Genomic DNA, 25,834 nt, shown 5'->3' with positions numbered 1-25,834 from the left:
CTCATGATAGGCTAAAATATAGACATTGTGCCAATACTTTCCGAATGAATGAATTGAGATGTATGTATATCCTTGATTCTAACTCTTTTGGAGGGGTGGAAAGAATTTTATTGAGCAAGAAAGTACTGGCACGCCAGGACTACACCCCCAAAGTTGGGATCTCTAGATGCCACCCCAAGTCATCTCAGAAGGCAGCTTTTAAACCCCCAAACCACAGGAAATTTCCCTTTTGCCTAATTGTAATGGCTAGTTAATTTCAAGAAGTGTCCAGGAAGCAGTTCATTACTTTTGGGAAATATCCAGAAACCAGTTTCATTACTTTCAAGGAATGTTCACAAACCAGTTTCAACCAGGTCAGGGCATCTTGACTATAATGTAAACCATCTAACCATCTGGTGAAAAAACAATGTAGTGCTCCCTGGAGGGTTACAGGTGTGGGCAATTGCAATCAGACCATGAGCAACTTCTGATTCTAACTCTCAAGCATCTATCTCACTGGAATTTTTAGATAAGCTAAAGTAGTTATAAAAATGTTATTATCGTTAATGGTACTTATTGCTATGTAAATGATGGAGTATTACAATTTACAGTATGTAACTATTTTGTTCTAATGATAAATATCTTGTCACATGTGCAGTGATAGCAGGGGTATAACCACAGGAAGGGAATACAAGAAAAATAAGCAAACAAAAAAAGTACGGTTTCACATGGCAGGTTGAAAATAATTACAACAATGATATAAAACTTGTTTCCATAATGTGGAGTTCATTTCACTTAGCATCATCTTATGTGTTCATAAGGGCATAGCTATAGGACTATTGTGATCTTCTGCTATGACTAGCCTACTAAACATGTACTAATTATTCCCTATGAGGGAAACCATAGAGTCCATGTTTCTTTGGGTCTGGCTTACTTTACTTCGTATAATTTTTTCCAAGTCCTTCCATTTCCTTACAGATGGGGCAATGTCCTTCTTTCTGATAGAAGCATAGAATTCCATTCTGTATATGTACTTGATCCACTGGCCTACTGAGGGGCATCTATGTTGGTTCCATATTTTAGCAATAACAAATTGTGCTGCTATGAACATTGTTGTGCTGGTGGCTTTAGTGTGTTCTTGTTTGTAATCTTTTGAGTATATGCCCAAGAGTCGGGCTGCTGTGTTGTAGGGGGAGCTCTATGATTAGCCATCTGAGATACCTCCATACCGCTTTGCATAGTGGTTGAATATGTTTACATTCCCACAAACAATGTAGTAGGGTTCCCTTTTGGCCACATCCCTACCAGCATTTGTTATTGTTAATTTTCCTGATAATGGACATTCTTACTGGGATGAGGTGGAATCTCAATGTTGTTTTGATTTGCATTTCTTTTATGGCCAGTGTTCATGTGTCCCTTGACCATTTTCATTTCCTCTCAGAGAAGTCTCTTTTTAGGTCATGAGCCCATTTGTTGAGCGGTCGTTGGTTCTTTGAGGATTTGTTTTGGAGGAATTTAATTTTTTGAGTTCTGTGTGTATTTTATTTATTTTTTTATTTTTTATTTTTTTTTTTGGCCAGTCGTGGGCCTTGGACTCAGGGCCTGAGCACTGTCCCTGGCTTCTTCCCGCTCAAGGCTAGCACTCTGCCACTTGAGCCACAGCGCCGCTTCTGGCCGTTTTCTGTATATGTGGTGCTGGGGAATCGAACCTAGGGCCTCGTGTATCCGAGGCAGGCACTCTTGCCACTAGGCTATATCCCCAGCCCCTGTGTGTATTTTAGATATAAGACCTTTGTCCGTTGTATGGCTAGTAAAGATCTTCCAATCTGTAGGCTTTCTGCTTATCTTGCAAGCTATGTTCATTTCCCTGCAGAAGCTCTGGAGTTTGATGTAGTCCCATTTGTCCAACCTTCCTTTGATTTGTTATGTTTCTGGGCTTTAATTAAGGAAGTTTTGTCCTGTGCCAAGGAGCCCAAGTGTTTCTCCTGTTCCTTTTTGTAGTGTTTTCAGGGTATCTGTTTTACTTCAAGGTCTTTGATCCATCTGGAATTGATTTGGGTGCAAGGTGATATATAAGGATCTAGTTTTAATTTGTTACAGGTGTTGAACCAGTTTTGCTAGCACCATTTTTTGAAGAGGCTATCTTTCTTCCATCCTAATTTTAGTTCCCTTATCAAAGATTAAGTGGGCATAGTTCTGTGGGTTCATTTCTGGGTCTTCAGTTCTGTTCCATTGGTCCTCAGGCCTGTACTTGTGCCAATACCAACCTGTTTTTATTACTATAGCTTTGTAATACAGCTTGAAGTTTGGTATTGAAATTCCTCCAGCCCTGTTCTTCCTAGTTAGGATTTTTTTTTTTTGTATTCTGGGTCTTTTTTTGTTCCATACAAATTTCTGGATTGCTTCCTCTATTTCATTAAAGAGTGTTGTTGGTATATTGATGAGTATTGCATTGAATTTGTAGATAGCCTTTGGTAACATTGTCATTATGACAATGTTGATCCTCCCAATCCAGGAGCATGGGAGGTTTATCCATTTCCTTAGTTTGGCCTTAATTTCTTTTTTTTCTGGTTTTTAAAGTTCTCGTCAAAGAGGTCATTCACTTCTTTGGTTAAGGCTATTCCTAACTATTTTATGTTTTTTGAGGCTCTTGCAAAAGGAATTGCTTTCCTGATTTCAGCCTCGCTCTTCAGGTCATTGACATATAGAAAAGCCATTGATTTTTGAGGATTTATTTTATATCCTGCTACTTTGCCAAAGTTTTGGATCAGGTTAGGTAACTTGTTGGTAGCGTCTATGGGGGTTCTTTAGATACAGTATCATGTCATCTTCAAATAGAGAGAGTTTAACTTCCCATTTTTCTATTTGGATCCTCTTAATGCTCTGGCTAGGAATTCTAGTACTATGATGAAGGGGTGAGGAAGAGAGCAGACTAGAATTCTTTATTCTTTTATATCGTTGCCTGTAATCTAACTAATGGCCAAATACATTACTAGCCACTGTTCATTTTCTAGGAATCATGGCAAAAACTTGATTGTTTTGAAAACCCCCTGTCTACTAAGGAACTATTTTAAGCATGGCTTACTATAGTAATTCTCATAACACACTTTTGAACCTAGAGTTTAAGACAAGTTATATAACACAAGGGAAATATACTAAGATTTTTTTAAAGCTGTGAACTTCAACTATTTGAGATGTCTAATTTTAATTTTAAACCATTTGTTCATTTGAAAAGTGGAGAGTTCAGAGCATATTTTAATGGGGAAAAAGCTAGTGTATAAAGTCACACTAATGAGCCTTACGTATGTCTGTATTACCCAGGAGCCTGTTGGTGTATAGAATAATCTTTATATAGCCATCATTGGACAGCAATGTAATCTTGTATATTCTTGGTTAATTAGTTCCTACAGTTGAGTTTACTCAAATTGGGACATCAAAATAATTTTCTTGACCTTCCCTTTTACTGAATTAATTTTCCTAAATCTTTTTAGAAGTTCTTTTAGTATGACTCATTTTATATTTAATAGACAAAATAAATGGTCATTGAATTTTTTTATTATTTATATGCTTGTTTTAAGCTACCTGTGGCTTAAAAGGTAGAATAAGAAAAAATGTTGATTATTTCTTCCAAAAGCCTCTTTGCCCTTTGAAAAATCCTTTGAGAAACATTTTGTGAAGATTTTAAAAGAAATACATTAAAAGTAATTTTTCTTCCAGTATTAGCAATCAGTCTATGTTCAGTTAACATGACACACTTCTTCATACCTTCAATAACAACATAATTTTCAAGTGCAATCATTACATTATCTAATTAGAAATTGTACATGACTTCACGTTGGTCACTCTTGTGAATTAGAACTATTAAAACTTGTTATTTACATATCTGTTCTTTCTTTTTTTTTTTTTTTTTTTTTTGCCAGTCCTGGGCCTTTGGACTCAGGGCCTGAGCACTGTCCCTGGCTTTTTCCTGCTCAAGGCTAGCACTCTGCCACTTGAGCCACAGCACCGCTTCTGGCCGTTTTCTGTATATGTGGTGCTGGGGAATCGAACCTAGGGCCTCGTGTATCCGAGGCAGGCACTCTTGCCACTAGGCTATATCCCCAGCCCCCTGTTCTTTCTTTTGTAAGCTAATTCATTTCTCTTTATTTAATACTATTAAAACAAAGACAATCTTAATAGACTCACAATATTTTCTTGTATCTTATAATATCCTATCAATGTTTTCCTAATGGTAATATTCAAAAATAAGACAACAACAAAATAGTAAAGAAAAATCAAAACAAAAAGCCCACAGAAATCAAACCTTAGAATATGTAGCATTATTTCCTCTAAAAAAAACCCCACAACATTAACAACTCTTTTGTGTTATACTTCACAAATATTCAATGAATAAAAATAATAGCATCATTGAATAAAAATGAAGTTATTTTCTAATACTGATTAATGAGAACAACATGATCATAGACATATGAATTAGTGATGAAATTGAGTAGTATTAGTGACAGGACAACAGCCATTGCAATCTAAGGATTGGCTCATGAATTAATGGTCCTATTATCTATAAACCTTATTTGTACCTTAGAATAGGTCAACTGATGAGCACTATCAGTGGTAAAAACAATTGATATACATGCTTCATTTTCATAGCAGATAACCACATTCATTTAGGGCTCTTGTGGGGCTTGAACTTGGAGCCTGGACAGTGTCCCTGAGCCTCTTTGTGGTGTAGGCTAGCACTTTACCTCTTGAGCCACAGTGGCAGTTCCACTTCTTGAGTGGCTAATTGTAGATAAGAGTCTTATGGGGATTTTTCTGCTCATCCTCAGGTCTCAACCTCTTGAGTAGCTAAGATTACAGGTGTCAGCCACCAGCACCTAGCTTTTTTTTTTTTTTTGAAGAGGATAGGAAGTTGGACACTGTGGCATAGCTTGATCCTTACTTGTTGTCAAGGCAACTTCTGGTAGTATCTGTCTTTTTAACTGTTTTTAGGTAGAGGGTAAGCATGTAAAGAAAGTACAGATGCGTCTTTTGTTCTAAGAAAGTTGATAGTATTTTAAATTAATGCAAGGTACTGAGCCAACATACTGAAAATAGCATATCATTGAAGTTCCCTAATTATATGTATGCAAATGACTGCCACTGTTTACTAATGGTTCATAGCTATTCTTCAAAGCAGACTTGGCAGGGAGTTTTCTAAGGCAACCTGTTTTGCAGTTAAAGTTACCTTAAGTGCTTTAAAGCAAGTTCATTGAATTAAATAAATGTCTCAATTTTAGCATATTTTAGAAGAAATGCATGTCTTCCCTATTTCCTCAATTAGTACAAATTAGTGAGATTTTGCTGTACATTTAATTCCAGCACTGCTGTAGGTACCTGTAAAGAAGTAATTAATGTTGCACATTAGGTAAGAAGCAGCAATTGATTTTTGGTTCTATTTGGCTTATCTTTTCTAGTTAAGTGCTGATATTTAATTTGTAGGGAAACCTCTAAGCTGGTCTATATATATCTGTTTATTCTATTCCCTGAACTGAAGAAATAAACACATTTATTGATTTCAGAATGAACTTTATTAATGTAGTTAATATACCTTACTAAAATTATACATGTACTTGGATTAATACCATCTTTGTTTACGAATCAACATTTTTCTTTCAGTTCCAAAAAGCTCAGAAGCTTCTGAAGAAAAGAAGGCTACACTTGTAAAGAAGAAAATGAAAGAGTTGAGGATTCTGGATACCAAAACAGCCCAGAATCTATGTATGTAAAGTGTTTGCATTTACTATTTCTCATGGTGATGTTGTCATTGGCTGTTTAATGCAATTTGAAAGTGTGTAACTTCTTTCAGCAGTCATATTAGGAATCTTCCAACAACAAAATTTTGTATGAATATGATTGAGGTTACATTTTTGTTACAGGCATTTTGGCAAAAAATATGCTTTCGGCTTTGGTCAGTTTAGATGAAACTTAATAGATTAAACTTTTGACAACTGCTCCAAATGAAAAATGAAATGTATGGTGGAGTTTCAAGGAGAATGTTAATTTTTTTCCCTTATGAGTAGAGTGCTCCCTGGTCACCTTGGGCAAGTCTTTTCATTGCTATTTTTTATGCTTGAAGTGATTGTGATACAACCAGAGAAATTAACTGTAACAAATTAAAAGTGGTTAATGAACTATTCATGCAGTGTTTATTGCATTTCTGAAATAGCTGTACAGTTGAACTCACCTTTCAAGTATGTACATCTGAGTTCTACTTTGACATACTTCCCCCTATGCATTACTTTCAGAAGTTTATGTCATTATAGTATTCTGTTAAGATTCCAAGGATAAGAAAATACAATAGATGAGAAATTTCAAGACATTAAGCATTTTTAGTTGTAAAGATAACATGAGAGTTTATTTTGTAAAGGAATGTGTTATAGAGGATCAGACTGAAAAACTCATCAATTTCCTGTTACTAGGAATGTTGCTTTACAAAAGTAGTCAAAGACAGGTGCTTGTCATGCCTATAACCCCACCTACTCAGGAGGCTAAGATCTGAGAATCACAGTTGAGAGCTAACCTAGTCAAGAAACTCCATGAGCTTTTCATCTACAATTAGCCATCAAAAAAGCCAGCAGTGGAATTTCAGCACACGGATAGCACATAGGCCCGAACTTTGAGCATCAGGCTTGGCAACTCCACTTCTCTCCTAAAAAAAGAACAAGAAAATTAAATACCTTGGTGAATTTGTTCATTGATTACCTGATACATTTTCTTTTAAAGTTAATGATTGGGATGTTTTCTCCCACCATCGCAGTATGATCTTAATTGCTGGTTGATATTTGTCAACATTATCTGATGTGGTTATCTCATTTGATTTTCTACTTAGGTATCCTTTTGCTTCAGTTTTGAGGATTCATTTTTCCTTTGGTACCAGTGAAATCATGTAGATATTTTCAGGGAAATACAATTTATTTGCAACAATTTTCAAGAAAAGAACACATTTATATTCTTTTTTTTAAAAAAAAAAGCATATTTAATGAGAAATGAAAATGTGACATGTTGTTGATAAATACATTCTAAGTGAATGGTGAGCTATTATATGTATTTGTCCAGTTCTTACAGAATGACATAAAATATACCTGATTAAATGTTGACAGAGCAATATAATTTAGTGTATGTCAAGCAATTAATAATACAAAACAGCACATCATATGATTGTCAGCAGGAATGCAGAGTGTACAGGCACTTAAAATTGTTTCTGTGATAGAAAATTGCCAAGTACAGTGTGTGTGTGTGTGTGTGTGTGTGTGTATCCATTATAGTGTACAATCGATAAATTGGGCATAGTTAGAGCTTAACACCAGTAATATACAAAATTATATATAGTACAATGATATATACAAGAATAATATAATAAATATGGTGTAACAAAGCCACTCATTCTTCTTGGGCAGGAAGAAAAATGCCAGAAATCTATGTCCCTTTTATGTCATGCCAAACTAATTTCTTCCATGTTGACCCCTCTTCCATTATGTTATAAAGTCCCAAGTGGATTCAATGAGACTGCTCATGTTCCAATCACAGGATAGCCCTGAACGTTGCATTTAGCATAGTTCATACTTAAATCATAGCATCTACTAATATTGACAGGTAGGTTTCAAATACTTAAATATATGCTAAGCAAATGGTTGGTTTGGATGACAGGTGAGAGAGCATAGAATTTCATGATGTTTTTCAGAACAGCACCTACATTAAAGTCGTAAATTGTGTCGTGAGATTTTCACTTGTTATATTCAGTCTGTGGTTGTCTGTAGCTTACTGAAACCACTGAAAATGAAGTTACAGAGAAGGAGGTGCTACCATAAATTGATATTTTTTAAAAAAGTTGTTGCTTTACCATCATTCCTGACTAATAATTTTGGTAATCTCTTCACTAAATTCTACATTGAATTAAAAGGCTAACTTTACTTAAATTTCTAATGTCTTCTTCATGTTATATTACTTCATTCTCAGCATATAATTATGAGTGTTGTCAATGGGATTTTTATTTTGTACAAATGGTATTTATACTTTTTATACATGAGATATAAAATTACTAATTAGTGCAGGTTTAGGCTAATCACAGCAGAGGATCACAAGAACCTAATAGTTATGCCCTTATGAACACATAAGATGATGCTAGGTGAAATGAACTCCATGTTATGGAAATGACTGTTATATCATTGTTGTAATTACTTTCAACATGCCATGTGAAACCATAGCTTCTATTGTTGATGATCCTCTTGTATCCCTTTCCTGTGGTTGTACCTGCACTATCACTGTATCTTATCTGAGTACACTGGATACTGTATATACTGGTATTAGAACTAGGGAAGTGAAAGGGAATGTCAAAATAGAGAGACAAAGCAAAAAAAGACAAATGACTCCAAAAGCAATACTTGCAAAACCATTTGGTATAAACCAACTGAAAAACTCATGGGGGAGGGGCTGGGGAAATGGCCTAGTGGCAAGAGTGCTTGACTCCTATACATGAGGCCCTGGGTTCAATTCCCAAGCACCACAAATACAGAAAATGGCCAGAAGTGGCGCTGTGGCTCAAGTGGCAGAGTGCTAGCCTTGAGCAAAAATAAGCCAGGGACAGTGCTCAGGCCCAAGCCCCAGGACTGGCCAAACAAACAAACAAACAAACAAACAAAAACTCATGGGGGAGAGGAGAAAGGGGGTAGGGGAAAGGGGAATGAGGGAGGAGGTAACAAACAGTACAAGAAATGTACCCAAGGCCTAACATATGAAACTGTAACCTCTCTGTATATCAATTTGACAATAAATAATAAAAAAATGAAAAAAAATGACTCCATAGATATCAAATCAAAACCATTTACTACTTGTCATAATTCTGTAAGTTGGTATTCCAGAAATTTTGTATTTTGAGCCTATAAATAACCAGATATTTATTAGAAACTAATTTTTCGTGCAGTTCTGTTTTTACTAAGGTCAGCTATTTTTTTTTAAAGCTATCTTCCTGGGATCATATCGCATGCCATATGAAGATATAAAAAACATTATTCTCGAGGTTAATGAAGACATGCTGAGTGAGGCATTAATTCAGGTACGTTGGACAACTTCCTTTTTTGATTATTTTCACAGCTATTTGTAAATTGCTATCTTTTCATTGGGGTTGGTAGAAAATACTCATCTATATCTAGATAATAGAATCAGGATCATTTAGCTTTATTAATAATAAAAGGACTCCCTTTAATATATACTTTCTTATTCTTTTTCTGTCACTTAATAGCTACTATTCTTTAAAATATAAAATTCCTATCATTCATTGTACATGAAATTACATGTGTTATGTCATATAGCTATTGTTTTTACTTTATTCTGAATGTAAAAGCTGAGGGTTCAAAAGTTAAATAGTCATTCAAGATCTTTGGTTAAGTATAGTAGACTTTTGGGGTTTAAACTTAAGTCCTGTTTACTGTCTCTGAGTTGTTGCTTTTTGCTTAAGGCTAGCCCTCTACCACTTTGAAGCACAGCTCCACTTCTGGTTTTTAGGTGTCTAATTGGAGATAAGAGTCTCATGCACTTCCCTACTTGTGCTGGCCTAGAACTGTGATCCTTACATCTCAGATTCCTGAGCAGCTAGTATTATAGACGTGAGCCACCAGTGCCCAGATTAGACTAATTTTTATGAGTGCTTAATATATGCTAGGGATTGTATATCAAGCACTATATGTGTTATATGTATTTTTCTTTTATGATATTGATAGTAATCCCTGTAAAATAAGGCCTAACATATTTAATGTATTTCCTTTTCATTTTGATCTGTTATGGGGCTTGAACTTGGGGCTTAGGCCATGTCCCTGAGATCCTTTGCCCAAAGTTAGTGCTCTACCACTTTGAGCCACAGTGCTACTTCTGGTTGTCTGGTCATTAATTGGAGATAAGAGTCTCAAGGACAAATTGTGCTGCGATGAACATTGTTGTGCTGGTGGCTTTAGTGTGCTCTTGTTTGTGGACTTTTGGGGTAGATGCCCAAAAGTGTGGCTGCTGGGTCATAGGGGAGCTCAATGTTTAGCCTTCTGAGGAATCTCCATACCTCTTGCCAGAGTGACTGAACCAGTTTACATTCCTACCAACAATGAAGTAGGGTTCCGTTTTGGCCACATCCCATCCAACAGTTGTTATTGTTAGTTTTCTTGATATAGGACATTCTTACTGGGGTAAGATAGAATCTCAATGTTGTTTTGATTTCTTTTATGGCCAGTGATGTAGAGCACTTTTTCATATGTCTCTTGGCCAGTCTCATTTCCTCAAGAGAGAAGTGTCTTTTTAAGTCTTTATCTCACTTTTTGAGGGGGTTATTGGTTCTTTGCGGTTTTGTTTTGGAAGAATTTAATTTTTTTAGTTCTGTATATATTTTACAGTTCTGCATATATTTTACATATGAGGCCTTTGTCCATTGTAAGGTTGGTAAAGCTCTTTTCCCAATCTGTGGGCTTTCTGTTATCTTGCGAGCTATGTCCTTTGCCCTGCAGAAGCTCTGCAGTTTGATACAGTCTCATTTGTCCATCCTTTCTTTGATTTGTAGCATTTCTGGGTCTTTTTTAAGGAAGTTCTGTCCTTTGTCAAGGAGCCCAAGTGTTTCTTCTATTCCTTCTTTTAGTGTTTTCAGGGTATCTGTTTTAATTTTGAGGTCTTTGATCCATTTGGAATTGATTTTGGTGCAGGGTGATATATAAGGATCTAGTTATAGTTTGTTGAACCAGTTTTGCCAGCACCATTTGTTAAAGAGGCTATCTTTCTTCCAGACTATTGATTTAGCTCCTTTATTAAAGATTAAGTAGGCATAGTTCTGTGTGTTCATTTCTGGGTTTTCAATTCTGTTCCATTGGTCTTCAGGCCTGTTTTGGTCCTAGCTAGAATATGGAAGCAACCTAGATGCCCCTCAGTAGAAGAATGGATCAGGAAAATGTGGTACATATACACAATGGAATTTTATGCCTCTATCAGAAAGAAAGACATTGCCCCATTTGTAAGGAAATGGAAGGACTTGGAAAAAATTATACTAAGTGAAGTGCGCCAGACCCAAAGAAACATGGACTCTATGGTCTCCCTCCTAGGGAATACATAGCACAGGTTTAGGCTAACCACATCAGAGGATCACAAGAGTCTAATAGCTATGCCCTTTTGAATGCATGAGATGATGCTAAGTGAAATGAACTCCATGTTATGGAAACGACTGTTAAATCACTGTTGTAATTTCTTTCAACATGCCATGTGAAACCGTAGCTTCTATTGTTGATATTCCTCTTCTATCCCCTTCCTGTGGTTGTACCCACAGTATCACTGTATCTTATCTGAGTACATTGGAAACTGTATATACTGGTATTCGAACTAGGAAACAGAAAGGGAATACCAAAATCGAGAGACACAGGGTAAAAAAGACAAATGACTACAAAAGCAATACTTGCAAAAGTGTTTGGTGTAAATGAACTGAACAACTCATGGTGGGGGGGGGCGGGAAAGGGGGCAGGGGGAGGGGAGAATGAGGGAGGAGGTAACAAACAGTACAAGAAATGTATCCAATGCCTAACATATGAAACTAACTTCTCTGTACATCAGTTTGACAATAAAAAATTGAAAAAAAAAAAAGAGTCTCAAGGACTTTTGTGTACAGGCTCCCTTTGAAGGAAATCCTTAGTACTCAGCCTAATGAATAGCTAGGATTAAAAGCATGAGCCATCAGCACCCAGCAGATATGTGTGTGTGTGTGTGTGTGTGTGTGTGTGTGTGTGTGTGTATAAAGAACTGAGGTTTTCAGATTTTTCCAGGGTCACCTAACTTATAAGTGGCACAGTAGACGACTAGAATTCAAAACAAGGGCTGTTTTGACTTAGGCCGTTAAGTTGTTTTGCCTCCCTCTTATACTATTTCTCTAATACAAAATTAATATGTTATTGTGAACACTATAACAGTTCTCTGTAGAATAGGTTTTATATGTTTCTAATTACTTATCTGTCTACATATATATGTGTCTATACACACATCTATAATACATATTTGTATCTACTGCACACAGACCTACATACACACATGTGTATGTGTATGCATATGTCTATATATTTATTTATGAACATATATTAGGTAATTAGATGTGTGCATGTGTATCTCAAATTATCAAACTGTATGTGTGGCTCTTTCTGGTTGAAGTTTTATATTGTAGAACTGCAAAAAAATTTCAAGGAAATAATTGTCATTTTCTTTTGCTATTGTAATCGTTGCATTTACTTTTTTGAGATGTAATGAAATTATGAAAAAAGTGTAAGATTTTGAAGAGTTGATGCGTGTTGTCAGTATTTTGTTCATTAAAACACCATTGTTTTTCCTTTACTTGCCTTGATAAATAAAATCAAATGAGAATGTGTAGAGTGGTTCTATGATATTTGATTCTTTGTAACAATTTAGAAAACTGATTCATTATTTTCTTAAAGTATGTTTTCATCTCTTCTGGGAATACTAGAACTAAGATTTGTACCTATTCATATCTCATATGCAGCCATCTTTTAAATGATATACATTGAGATATTATCTGGGAATTTTTTTGTATGTTACTTTATTCTACAGCATAGGCAGTATCTATTTACTCCTATTTACAATGGATAAGCTTGGTCCAGTTTAAAGGAATGAATCGCTTCACGTTTGGTAATACTAGCAAGTATGTCTGAATTCTTGAAAATATTGGTTTAGTATCAAATGCTTTATTGTCAAAACAGCTATATTTCAAATCATATCATCGTAAAGTTGGATTACAGTCTAGGATGGTGATTTTGTTCTAATGATAATCAGTAGATTTGTGTGTGTGTGTGTGTGTGTATGTGTGTGTGTCTGTGTGTCTGTGTGTAGGTGTGTCTGTGTGTCTGTGTGTGTGCATTTTTTACCTATAATATATGAGTTGATATGGACCTCTCTCATTCTTGCCTATTTTGTTGATTACCATTCCTGTTGTTAAGTATTTTATTTATTTTTTAAATTTTATTTATTTTCAAGGTGATGCACAGAGGGGTTACTGTTATATAAGGTAGTGAGTTGGTTTATTTTTTTTTGCCAGTCCTGGGGCTTGAACTCAGGACCTGAGCACTGTCCTTGTCTTCTTTTTGCTCAAGGCTACCCTCTGTCATTTGAGCCTCAGGGCCACTTTTGGCCTTTTCTGTATATGTGGTGCTGAGGAATCAAACCTAGGGCTTCATGTATATGAGGCAAGCACTCTACCACTAGGCCATACTCCCAGCCCTTGTTAAGTCTTTATTACCATTTTCCTTCTTTTTTTTTTCCATGAGGATATATATGTGAGTTTGTTTTTGTTGTTGTTGTTGTGGTGGTGGTGGTGGTTATTGTCATTATGCTTTTGTTTACTTTTGCCTTTTGGGCATGAATTTTGATTAGAGCCCATTGGAAGTCCCTGAGCCTTTTGTGCTCATGGCTACATCTGGTCTTTTGATATTTAATTGGAGATAAGCCTCTCAAGTACTTTTCTGTGTGGGCCAGTTTTGAACCTTATTTATTTATTTAAATAATTACTTATTTATTGTCAAATTGATGTACACAGGGGTTACAGTTTCATATGTAAGGCAGTGGGTACATTTCTTGTACAATTTGTTACCTCCTCGCTCTTCTGCCCCCTCCTCTCTCCCATTATTCCTCTCCATCCATGACTTGTTCAGTTGGTTTACACTAAATAGTTTTGTAAGTATTTCTTTTGGAGTCATTTTTCTTTTTATCCTTTATCCCTCAATTTTGATATTCTCTTTCCCTTCCCTAGTTGTAATACCAGTATATACAGTTTCCAGGGTACTCAGATGAGATACAGTGATAGCACGGGACAACCACAGGAAGGGGATTCAAGAGGATTATCAACAAAAAAAGCTACCATTTCACATGGCATGTTGAAAGTAATTACAACAGTAATATAACACTCGTTTCCATAACATGGGGTTCATTTCACTTAGCATAATCTTATGTGTTTGTAAGGGCATAGCTATTGGGCTCTTGTGATCCTCTGCTGTGACTAGCCTAAACCTGTGCTAATTATTCCCTATGAGGGAGACCATAGAGTCAATGTTTCTTTGGGTTTGGCTCACTTCACTTAGTATAATTTTTTTCCAAGTCCTTCTATTTTCTTATGAATGGGGCAATGTCATGCTTTCTGGTAGAGGCATAAAGTTCCATTGCATAAATGTACCACATTTCCCTGATCCATTCGTCTACTGAGGGGCATCTGGGTTGATTCCATATTTTAGCTATGACAAATTGTGCTGCGATGAGCATTGTTGTGCTGGTGGCTTTAGTGTTCTTGTTTGTAATCTTTGGGTACCCTTTATCCTCTTAATTAGCTAGGATTACAGGTGTGAAACACCAGCATCTGTCTTTGCCCCACTATTTTTTGTACCTTCTGTTTTTTCCCATACCTTCTACATGATTGAAGTCTTTTGAAAGCTAACATGGTTTCCTTCTTGGTGCCAGATACTCTGAAATATTTTCTCATTCCTTACTCTGTTCAATTAAAACTCATGTTCTTAGCTTATCGGAAAACAAAACAGACTCACACATATTATAATCTGTATAATTAGTGTAGGGCTACTTGGATATGAGTCACAAATGATAAGTCAATGATTTTTCATCCCCCAAAGAAGACTGCTTTCCTCATGTAAGAAAAAACACTATAATCACCAGCACTTCTTTCCCCCTCCTTATTCATTAAATGTTTGCTTCAGTGAGGCAAAAGTAATATCTATTTGCCATTCATATGAGCTGTTTACCATTTGTGTCTAATTACCCTGTAGCACATCAGCAATGCATAGCATTAAATGTGTATCATCAGATTAACTTTGTTGTAAATTGTGCTTGATTACAGTGCTAAACTCCATCCATGCGTAATCATTGTTTGTTGTTCATGTAGCATGGTTGTCTTCTCATGACAGCAACAACAAAAACAACAACAAGAAACAATTAAGGGTACATTAGTTTCCAGGGATTGAATTAACACTAGCATTATTTCCTAGATTATGGGCCAATATACTCTTCTTTGTGAAACAATGAATAGATTTTAGTTACTTGACTGGATAAATCTTTTACTAAAATAATAAATACAACTACTTTCATTTAATCAACAAGATGAAGCTCAAATATTATGGTTATTAATAAAAGTATTAACATCTATTTTTTTGAAATATTCAACTTTAAGATAGAACCTGAGTGTCACTAAGTGGTAGAAATTAAAATGTCCTAAAAGTACTTATTGTAACACATGGAAACATTTAAAAGTACAGTATAACCTGAGGTTGTTGAGGCACTCTTAATATAAGCAATTATGAGTTACTTCCAAATAATGTGTAGATTGTTAGAAATATTCTTCCAGCTTTGAAAAGCTGCTCGTGTGTAATTTACCTTGATTTCTCTAGGAAAAAACCACATAAAATGTATTCAGATATATCAGTAGGATAAAGAAAATGTGTAGAGAATTTTACATATAGAAGTTGATAATGAAATGAAATTAGTAGTTTCAAAAGATTGATTCAGCATATTTTTGGAGATAATTAGAGTATGGAAATAATTAGTAAGTACAGAAAAATATGTTTTTAGGAAATTTATGCTCAGATTTCTCAAGCATATGTGAAAAATACATGATCCTCATAGAAGGTAGCATATCATTACTGCAGAACAACTCAAAGATATGATGAGAAAATGTTGGTAGTCAGGAGTTCACAGTCCCTTTTCTTGGCTGTATAAAATATTACATGTTTATTTTCATTTACTTCTAATTAGTATTTTGTATTTCATTTAATTAAAGTTGTAGGCAATAGACTATAAAGTAGTATTAATCATACTTCTAACTTTGATACTAAGAGAAATAATAAATATTTTTATATCATTGTGGTGTTGCAGATTTCTTGAAACATTGTTTACCCTTATTACTACTTCAGAAGGAAAGTACTTATTAGATCTGCCACTAGATCTTATTTTTAATGCTTTAATCAAGAATCATATGCATTATTGTATCATGCTTTATTTTTGTAAATATGTCGATAATTGTTTTGATACAGTTAGTTTCCCTTTTACCCGTACATATTTTATTCTATTTCAATAAGAACTGTGGAAGTAAACGTGCTTTCTGGTGCTGAGAGTAGCCTCAAATTGGGCTGTGCCAAAGGTGGGCTTTCTAGAAGAGACATGAGTTAGGCTTTGAAGTTCTAGCAGGATTTATGTTGCCATTAGGAGATGGATAGGTTGGACAAAGACTTGTGGTATATAAAGATTAATATGTTTATTTGTCGGAGAAAGTTTAGTTATACAGTGGTAGTAATGTGAAAGAATATAAATTATTATATTGCTTGAGATCATAGCATAGAGACAGAGCTATCACAATCTAGTGATTCATAGACATTCTCTTTGTCTTTTTCACTCAGATACACTTTATTTGCTCTTTGGAAGGCTTAAATTTTAGACTTTTAATGTTATATACCTTGCAATTTGCCACTTACCTTACTACTTCCTAACACAATGACTCAGGTTGACTCATTTCCATCTCTCTCTCTCTCTCTCTCTCCCCGCCCCTTTTTAAATTTAATTTTATCCTCAAGGTGATGCACAGAGGGCTAACAGTTATATATGTAAGGCAATGAGTACATTTCTTGTCATACTTGTTAAACCCTCCCTCGTTTTTCTCCCACCTTCCCCCCCAGCCCTCCCCTACCTCCAAGTTGTACAGTTAGTTTCCAATATATTGTATCACGCATTGGTTTGCCCTTTATCCTTTCTCTCACCATATTTTTTTCTCTTCTTCCTCATTTCCATCTCTTGTAAACTTCAATCTTTCTGAATATAGTAGACTACTTGTATGCCAAACAATTAAGTTTAAGTGTGGTCTTAATTGTGTTTGGAACATTTTACAACTCAGAGTGTACATGAAGTGGCCAGAGCAATGAAGTTTTAAAATATTTCAAATATAGGGAAAAGGCAGATATAGATGGCTAAGAACCTTAAAAATTATATATAAAAAATCATTGGGATAGAGAAACTGAGTGTATCACTGATTAAGAGGTAAGAAAGGAGAGAAAGGCCAATGTAGAAGGTACACATTTTGCGAGTATTACAGATCAAATGATATAGAGTTCAGAACTGAAAACAGTGATTATTGGAATCATTTGCTAAAATGCATTTATTGGACGTTGAGGATCTAGGAAATTCTTTGTCTTATATTGAGGAAGAGTGACAAATGGAAAGCTAATGACTATGTTTCTCAAGAATACATACCTTGAAGGGACCAGATCTGTGCAAAAGGAGACATCTCAGGACAGAATATAGTAGAGGAAAGTTTGTTCTTTAACTCATTCAGAAGTTAATAAAGTTGATCATTTAAATGGCATGCAATGTTTTCATAGAAATAAACATTGTAAAACATTAAATTAACCTATTTCCTCAATTATCATTTTTCTCTGGTATGAATTCCAAAATGTTTGCCTCTAGCTTTTTTGAAAGCTACATTATGCTGTTTTTCAGTTACCGTACAGTGCTGTGATGCCTCTTTAAAGACCCCCAAAATGCAGTGACATTTATGTAGGATTGTTTTTCCTCCTTCTTTCTTAATGCAATCTACATTATATAACATACACATTTTTAAACAAATGACCTATTTAACTCTGGACTTTTGTTCTCTGCTCCATTTGATTTTTTTCATGTTTTAAAAAGTAGCATATGTTAGTTGTACATGATGGTTTCATTACAATATTTCCATGTATGAAGACAATATATCCAAATCAATCTCATACCCCGCCATGATTGTCCTTCATACATGTGTCCCTCTTCTTAAAATATTTTCAACAAGTTTCATTGTTCTATTGCTTTCAATGCATAAAAAGTATTTGAACTATATCCACTATCCTTTACACCTCCATTTGCTGCTCACCCTTTGCCTGGTAAACCCTTTCTGACAAAGTATGTTTAACTTTCCTTTTATTCATTTTTAAATGTAGTTTAATTGTATCAAGGGGTTTCAGCTTGATATTGTTATGCTCAGATTTGGGGTCCCCATAGACCACCAAGGATGCAATTCTGATGCAAATGCAGAGGAGACTTTATTGTAAGCTGGAGCCTTGTCTCTCAGCCATCACCAAGGCAGTGGATCTGGATTCAGAGTCCCAACCCTCAGATAGACAGGGTTTTTATTGTGATTACAACAGGGGCAGGGTATTTCCAACTTGGCAGATACTTATTTGGATGGCATCCACCAAGCAAGACTTGCCCTATTTCTATTGGCTATCTACTCTTTCAGTTACCTATTTTGGCTTTGATAATGGGAACTGGCCTTGGCATAGGGAACTGACAGCAGGTGGTCACATAACACTGAGGCCAGGGTTAATGCAGGGGGTAGAGCAAGTCACAAGTGGTTTAAGCAAGCCATTTACAGAAGCAGAATTTTGTGGTTAGGCTGACCTATTACCAACTTTATTTTAACAATTGCTACCATGTTTACCCATTACCACTAAGCCAGCATGGGTGGGACAGAACAATCCAGTACTCAATCATAAGTAAACCAACTCAACAGTTACCATGGATTTCTATACTATTGTGGTTATTTCTATAGTCTGTGACTATTATCATTTTTTACTGTCCATTACCATGGTTGCTACCTAGGTACAGAGGAGAACAAGGGATCCCTATATTTTTAAATGACAAACTACGAGAAACTAGTCTCATGGGTGGGGGTGCAACCTTCTAGCATGGAGTCATCACCAGGGTTTAGAAGCTGTTATAATTTTAACACTAAAACTTATATTTAGTCACCCAGATTCTCAGATTAGCCCTTACAATATCTCACTCATGACTATATTATACTTTATTCAAATTAACTCCCTCTATTATCATTTTTTACTGTCCATTACCATGGTTGCTACCTAGGTACAGAGGAGAACAAGGGATCCCTATATTTTTAAATGACAAACTACGAGAAACTAGTCTCATGGGTGGGGGTGCAACCTTCTAGCATGGAGTCATCACCAGGGTTTAGAAGCTGTTATAATTTTAACACTAAAACTTATATTTAGTCACCCAGATTCTCAGATTAGCCCTTACAATATCTCACTCATGACTATATTATACTTTATTCAAATTAACTCCCTCTAATTCTCTTTCTTTGTCTTCCACCCAAACTCTATTCTTCACAGCTTTCAGTGAGTTTCCTTATACCACCTACATATATTGTAAAGGGACAAACGCATTCATGCTTTCTCTCCATTTGCAATAGTTTCTGTAATTTTCCTTCATCCTATTCTTTTGTATTCTTCCACCCTCCCTGGTTTCCCTTCATTTAAAACTCTTCCCTCCCTCTTTTCCTTCTTTCCTTCCTTCCTTCTTTCCTTCCTTCCTTCCTTCCTTCCTTCCTTCCTTCCTTCCTTCCTTCCTTCCTTCCTTCCTTCCTTCCCTCCCTCCCTCCCTCCCTCCCTCCCTCCCTCCTTCCTTCCTTCCTTCCTTCCTTCCTTCCTTCCTTCCTTCCTTCCTTCCTTCCTTCCTTCCTCTTTCTTTACTTCTTTTTCCTTCCTCCCTCTCTCCTTTTTCTTTTCCCTCTCCCTCCCTCCCTCCCTCCCTCCCTCCCTATTTAGTTCCCCAAATTGTCCTCAGTAAAAAATATGGCTCCAGTTTACTTACTTCAGACCCAGATATCACATACACATTTCTATGGATAACACTTTGCATGATAATATTTCAGCTTGTCTCCTGTACATAATTTTTACATATCCTGTTGAAGTTACTTTTCTAAACTCTACTTGATTATCCATTACTGTACTGAATGCAGTATGTAGAATCTACAGATAACCATATGCTTATGCTTTCCTAAATGTGATTTTAAATCTCAAAACAGCTGATGTGATCGATGGAACTCATTCTTGAATACTGACAAAGTGATTAGAGTGAAGCAAAGGTCATCCCATCCATTCCCCCATTCCAGGCAATGCCACACCTTTGTCATCAAAGATAGATGGTTATCTATTGATTGTGCAGGGGAAAAAAGATTCTTCAACTTCCCTCAATTAACGAGTTCTAAAGTATAATTATTCTTATAGTCAGGAAGTTCATGCATGTATAATAGTAGAGCTTATTTTTGTCTCCTCAATTCATCTTTGTAATCATTGATCTATTTACCTGGCTATCGACCATCTGTATTTTATGCAGGCTTGTGGGACTGCATGTGTTTGTGCACTTTACAATGGTTGATGACTGTATAAGACTACAAGTATATCAACTAAGGCTATAATAGCATTAGTGTTGTAGAATTTGAAAACATTTTTCTCTTAAATTACAACTTGGCTTCACCGTGTTCATTTTCATAATTATTTAAGGAAAATGAAACATTAACAATGACAATAACAGTCATAAAACCTCTTATTTCTCATCACAGTGGAGTAATCTATTATTTTATGGCATACTATTGCAATCTGAAAATACTTTTACCCATGAGCTCATATTCTTTATTCATCTTTTATTTCTAACAGAATGGTTAATTATTTTAGGGGGTGTTGGAATATTTTTTTTACACATTTATTTTCTTGTTTACAGTGACTCAATTTTTCTCTGACATTTGTTTGCTACTTTCAGTCTATTGTTTGAAGTCATAAGTATTCTAAGCAACATTCTAACTGCTTATTTTCATTCCCTTCATTGCTGATTAATACCAGCATTTTCATTTATCACTTTGATTTGTCACCATTACTGATTATGTAAGTTTACCAATAAAGAAATTGTAGCTGAAAGTAATTAATTTTTGTAGTAGGTCATTTTTAATGGAAATATGGTTTTCACTGAGGGCCTGGCAACTGTATCACTAGAGCCAGGGCTTTAGTTACTGATTGAACTATGTATTTTTTAAATACAGTGAATGAAGCCTATTTATATTTTGAGCCAGAACAGCTTTTTAATAAAAAATGTATTTGAGGAAGATGTAGTATTAAAGATAAAAAATGTTTTTATTTTCTTTTTTGTAAATTTAAATCATGGTGTAAATTCTGATTTTATCATCCTGTCACACATTGGACCTAATGAACTAAGGTGATCTCAGAGTTGATGAGTAATTTCCTTGCTGGGAAGTGTGCCTTCTTTTTTCTTAGGTGAATTTCCAGGACTGTGAACTAGGAAATGAGATAAAAGGCTATACTGTTAGCCATTTCTACTCTAACATGAACTCTGAGTCTACTTCTTACTAGAAACAATATCTCAGGTAAGAGGTGTGAGGTAGAAAGGACAGGCTCTGATGATTTTGATTGAGTTCATGAAGGAGATGGAGAAAAATGTACTTTATCTACTATTTCCCTACTCATTTTAATAATGTAGACATTTGCTTAGAGTGGACAGTTGTTGATTAGCCATTGATTTGAGTGACTTATAAACATTTGTACTATCACTTTCTCTGTGCTATAAAGAAATGGGAGAATTAATTAATTAATTTTCACATATCATATGCTTCCAGCATATAATTTTATAATTCTGTACTTTCAGTGCAAATAGAAATGTACCAAGTACTAATCTGATCTATTAAAAGCATATGTCAACTATATTATAATGTAACCTAATATTCTATCATTAACATGCTATACTGTACATTAAAATGACATAATAGAAATAGCATAATAGCAGCTAAAATAATCTCTTCAAAACTATTTTAGAGAAACAGGAAAATATATTCAGGACATTTTATGCTATCATGCAAAGTCTGCGCTAGACATAGATTTATTTTCCTGCATATTTTTGTCTTATGTTTGTCCTTTTGAATATCTGAAAAATTACATACTAACTACATTTGAAAGTGTTTGCTAGCCAAATGCCCTTGGCCCTTGACTGTATTCTTAGATACTGTGGAGGCTGAGATCTGAGGATCATGGTTCAAAGCCAGCTTGGGTAGGAATGTCTGAGATACTTAGCTACAATTAACCACCAGAAAAGTAGAAGTGGCACTGTGGCTCAAAGTGGTAGAGAAGTAGCTTTAAGTGAAAAAGCTCAGGGACAGTACTGAGTCCCTGAGTTCAAGCCTGAAAATCAACCAAAACTAAAATATTTGATGAATAGTGACAGTGTACTAGTAAACCACAGTTCTTTACCGTAGGCACCGTGACATTTTTTTTGTGGAGTGATGTGCTGTTGATTTGGGACATTTAGCAGTATCCATGACTTCTACCTTTGAAATGCTGGTAGCATTTTCACCACAGACTGTGTCAAACAAAGTTGTTTTTGCAATGGCAAACTATTGTTTTAGAATTACTTTTATTTCTGAAAAATAGTAAAGTTTCAGACTTTCAGAAGCTTTTACTTCCTTGCTTTTATTTTCTATATTCATTACACACTTCATGACAGGTTTTGAATATTTGGGTAGTATAGGAAGAAGCAAAATAACCATACTTTGTGTTTATAAACAAAAATCAATTTCCCAGAAATGTAGAGTACTGATGTGAAGCTCTGATTCTGACAGGCTGCATTCTCATTAAACTGCAAATACACCTAGTCAAGCATTATTTAAATTACAGGCCAAAATTGTTGTTCAGCTGTGAATACAGATGAATCATACTTTTGTGAAATGGCTTTTCCCCCTTATTACTTTTTATGTGTTTTCTTGTTTATAGTTACAGCTTAATATTATTGAATGCATTCTATGACACTTGTAAAACCTTAAAAATAAATATATCATTTAAGTAAAACAGATAATTCCAATCAATCTGGGATTGTAACTCAATTCATAGGATTCTCAGTTCACTGACTTTCTTTTCACCCCCAATGTTTGACCTATACTTCTTCCTGCTGTAAGTAAGTGGGTGTGCAATTTACTGTTGGAATGGAATAAATATTGACCAAGAAATGTTTAAAAACTAAACATGTGGACAGTGTCTATCAACACATAACTTAGCTAGTCTTTTCTCTAGACTACCTGCTACGCTAGTTTTTTTATTTAATTTATTTTATTGTCAAAGTAATTTACAGAGGGGTTACAGATACATATATAAGGCAGTGAGTACATTTCTTATCAAACTTTTTACCTCTCCCTTCATTTTTCTCCCACCATTCCTCCCCACACTCCCCTGAGATGTACAATTAGTTTACAGCATATTGTCTTATAAATATTGCTGTTGCATTGGTTTGCCTTTTACCCCTTTTACCCTTTGTCTCCCCATTTTGTTGTTCCCCTTCCCTAGTTCTGATAAACATACATACAATACCAAGTGTACCAAAGTCAGTTACAGTAACAACAGGAATAAAAGCATGGGAAAGAAAGAGTTCATTGCTCTTGTGCTATTGTGCTACTCTGCTAGAACTATCCTAGAAAAGTACTGAGTGTTTTCAATGAGTGAATCCATGGAGTCTTTGGGTCTGGCTCACTTCACTTAGTATGGTTTTTTCCAAGTCTGTCCATTTCTTCATGAATGGGACTGTCATTCCTTCTATTAGATGCATAGAATTCAATTGTGTATATATATCACATTTTCTTGAACCATTCATCTACTGAGGGGCATCTGGGTTGGTTCCATATATTAACAACGACTAATTGTGCTGTGATAAACATATTTGTGCTGGTAGCATTAGTGTGATCTTGCTTATAATCCTTTGGGTAAATGCCCTAAAGAGGGTAAACTAGGTTTTTATTTCCTTCTTTCAACTCATTGTCTTCTTTAACATGCAATACCAGTGACTTCTACCTGCTTTGTTTTTCTTTTAGATAGTATAGTAGATCCCTAGTTAATCTCAATGATTTGCTGAGTTTTCTCAAAGACTTGAATATGGACAATCTGTACCTGCTGTATGAACATGGTGTGCCTTCCCTTCACTCTTGTCCTTCCATCCCTGTATTACTTTTCAAAATTAGGTACAAACCCTCTTTCTCCTGGAAATGCTCCCTACTGTCTATATGTTGATTAGGATTTCTCCTTTCTTCATTTGCTTATTTCTACAATGTTATTTAAAATTTTTGTAATTGTTTTTGCAAATGATCTTTACACAGAATCTTGACTTTTTGAGTTATTTTTGCTTGATATTTTATTTATTTATTTATATTTTTAATAATATATTTTTCTTTCTTGTCAAAGTGAAGTACAGAGGGGTTAGAGTTTCATATGTAAGGCTGTGAGTACATTTCTTATCCAACTTGTTACTTCCTCTCTCATTTCCCCTCTTCCCCCTCCCCATTTCCCTCTCACCCCAGTTAGTTGTACAGTTGGTTTACATCATATAGTTTTGTAATTATTGCTGTTGCATTGGTTTGTCTTTTTATCCATTGTCTATTGATTTTGATATTCCCTTTCCCTTCACTAGTTACAATACATGTATATACAATATCTGGGGTACTAAAATCAGTTACAGTGATTTCACGGTTAAAACCCAGGAAGGGAATACAAGAAAAAAAAAGAAGGGCATGGTTTCACATGGCATGTTGAAAATAACTGCAGCAGTGATGTGCCACTTGTTTCCATAACTTGAAGTTTATTTCCCTTGGCACCATCTTATGTGTTCATATGGGCATAGCTCTGGAGCTGCTGTCTTCTAGGATTATCCTAGATGTGTACTATTCTCCATGAGGGAAACCATAGATTACACGTTTCTTTGGGTCTGACTCACTTCACTTAGTATGATTTTTTTCCCATCTCCTTCCATTTCCTTACGAATGGGGCAGTGTCATTCTTTCTGATAGAGGCATAAAATTCCATTCTGTATATGTACCACATTTTCTTGATCCACTCATCTACTGAGGGGCATCTTGGTTGGTTCCATATTTCATTGATGATAAATTGTGCTGCAGTGAGCATAGTTGTCATGGTGGTTTTAGTGTGGTCTTGCTAGTAATCTTTTGTGTAGATGCCCAAAAGTGGGGCTGCTGGGTCACAGGGGAGCTCTATATTTAGCCTTCTGAAGAACCTCCATACTGCTTTCCAGAACAGTTGAATAAGTTTACATTCCCACCAACAATGTAGTAGGGTTCCTTTTTGGCCACATCCCCTTCAGCATTTGTTATTCTTAGTTTTCCTGTGAATGGACATTCTTACTGGGGTGAGGTGGAATCTCAGTGTAGTTTTGATTTCCATTTCTTTTATGGCCAATTATATAGAACACCTCTTCATGTTTCTCTTGTCCATTCTCATTTCCTCTTCAGAGAAGTCTCTTTTTAGGTCTTTAGCCCATTTCTTGAGGGGACCTTGGTTCTTTGAGGATTTGTTTTGGAGGAATTAAATATTACAATCATTCTTTATGTATTCATTTCCATTCTTTTTCAATGAGTTTTATTCATAACATACACTGTTACTTACATGATAATTGTTGCTATACCCACTTAATTGGCAGTGTTTTAACTTTTGAAACAGTTTCTGGCTATGTATGCCAGACAGCCATCCTTTTGTGTTTCAATCTGAGAGATAAGTAATACCATACCCAGCTGATTTGGTGTTTTTTTTTTAAATCACATGTTTTGAACCTGTTAGGCTCTGTATGCAGGAATCTATGTAAAGATGAAGAATTTATGTTAAACTTAGCGTTATGTTTATGAATTTCCATTTCTTCACTGTTTAGATTCATTATCCCACAATTTTTGAAATGAAATCCTAGAGGGAGTGGCTCATAGCTGTAATCCTACTAGCTCACAGCTGCTATCCTATCTTGTCGGGAGCTTGAGATCTGGGGATCTCTAGTTTGAAGCCAGACAGGGAATAAATATCCATGAGACTCTATCTCCAAAGTAATCAACAAAAAGCAGAGCCAAGTGAAGGAGCTTTAGTTCAAACCCTAGTACAGCTAAGTGACAATCAAAAAGAATTTACAAAATCCTAAGAACAATTGTAATATC

The 25,834-nt window shown here is 35.4% G+C and overlaps 1 protein-coding gene across 1 annotated transcript in view; it reads left to right on the top strand.

Moving 5' to 3' along the window:
• Diaph2 (diaphanous related formin 2) overlaps window positions 1-25,834 on the top strand; it is an 826,225-nt gene that overhangs the window by 332,134 nt on the left and 468,257 nt on the right. The window contains exons 20-21 of the mRNA XM_048336944.1: window positions 5,635-5,736; window positions 8,976-9,070. Of these exons, the coding sequence (XP_048192901.1) occupies window positions 5,635-5,736; window positions 8,976-9,070 (197 nt within the window). The remainder of the gene's footprint in view (window positions 1-5,634; window positions 5,737-8,975; window positions 9,071-25,834) is intronic.

The sequence above is a fragment of the Perognathus longimembris genome, chromosome 28 (assembly GCF_023159225.1).
Source record: "Perognathus longimembris pacificus isolate PPM17 chromosome 28, ASM2315922v1, whole genome shotgun sequence".
Taxonomy (NCBI): Eukaryota; Metazoa; Chordata; class Mammalia; order Rodentia; family Heteromyidae; genus Perognathus; species Perognathus longimembris.
This window is presented reverse-complemented; position numbering and strand designations above follow the sequence as displayed.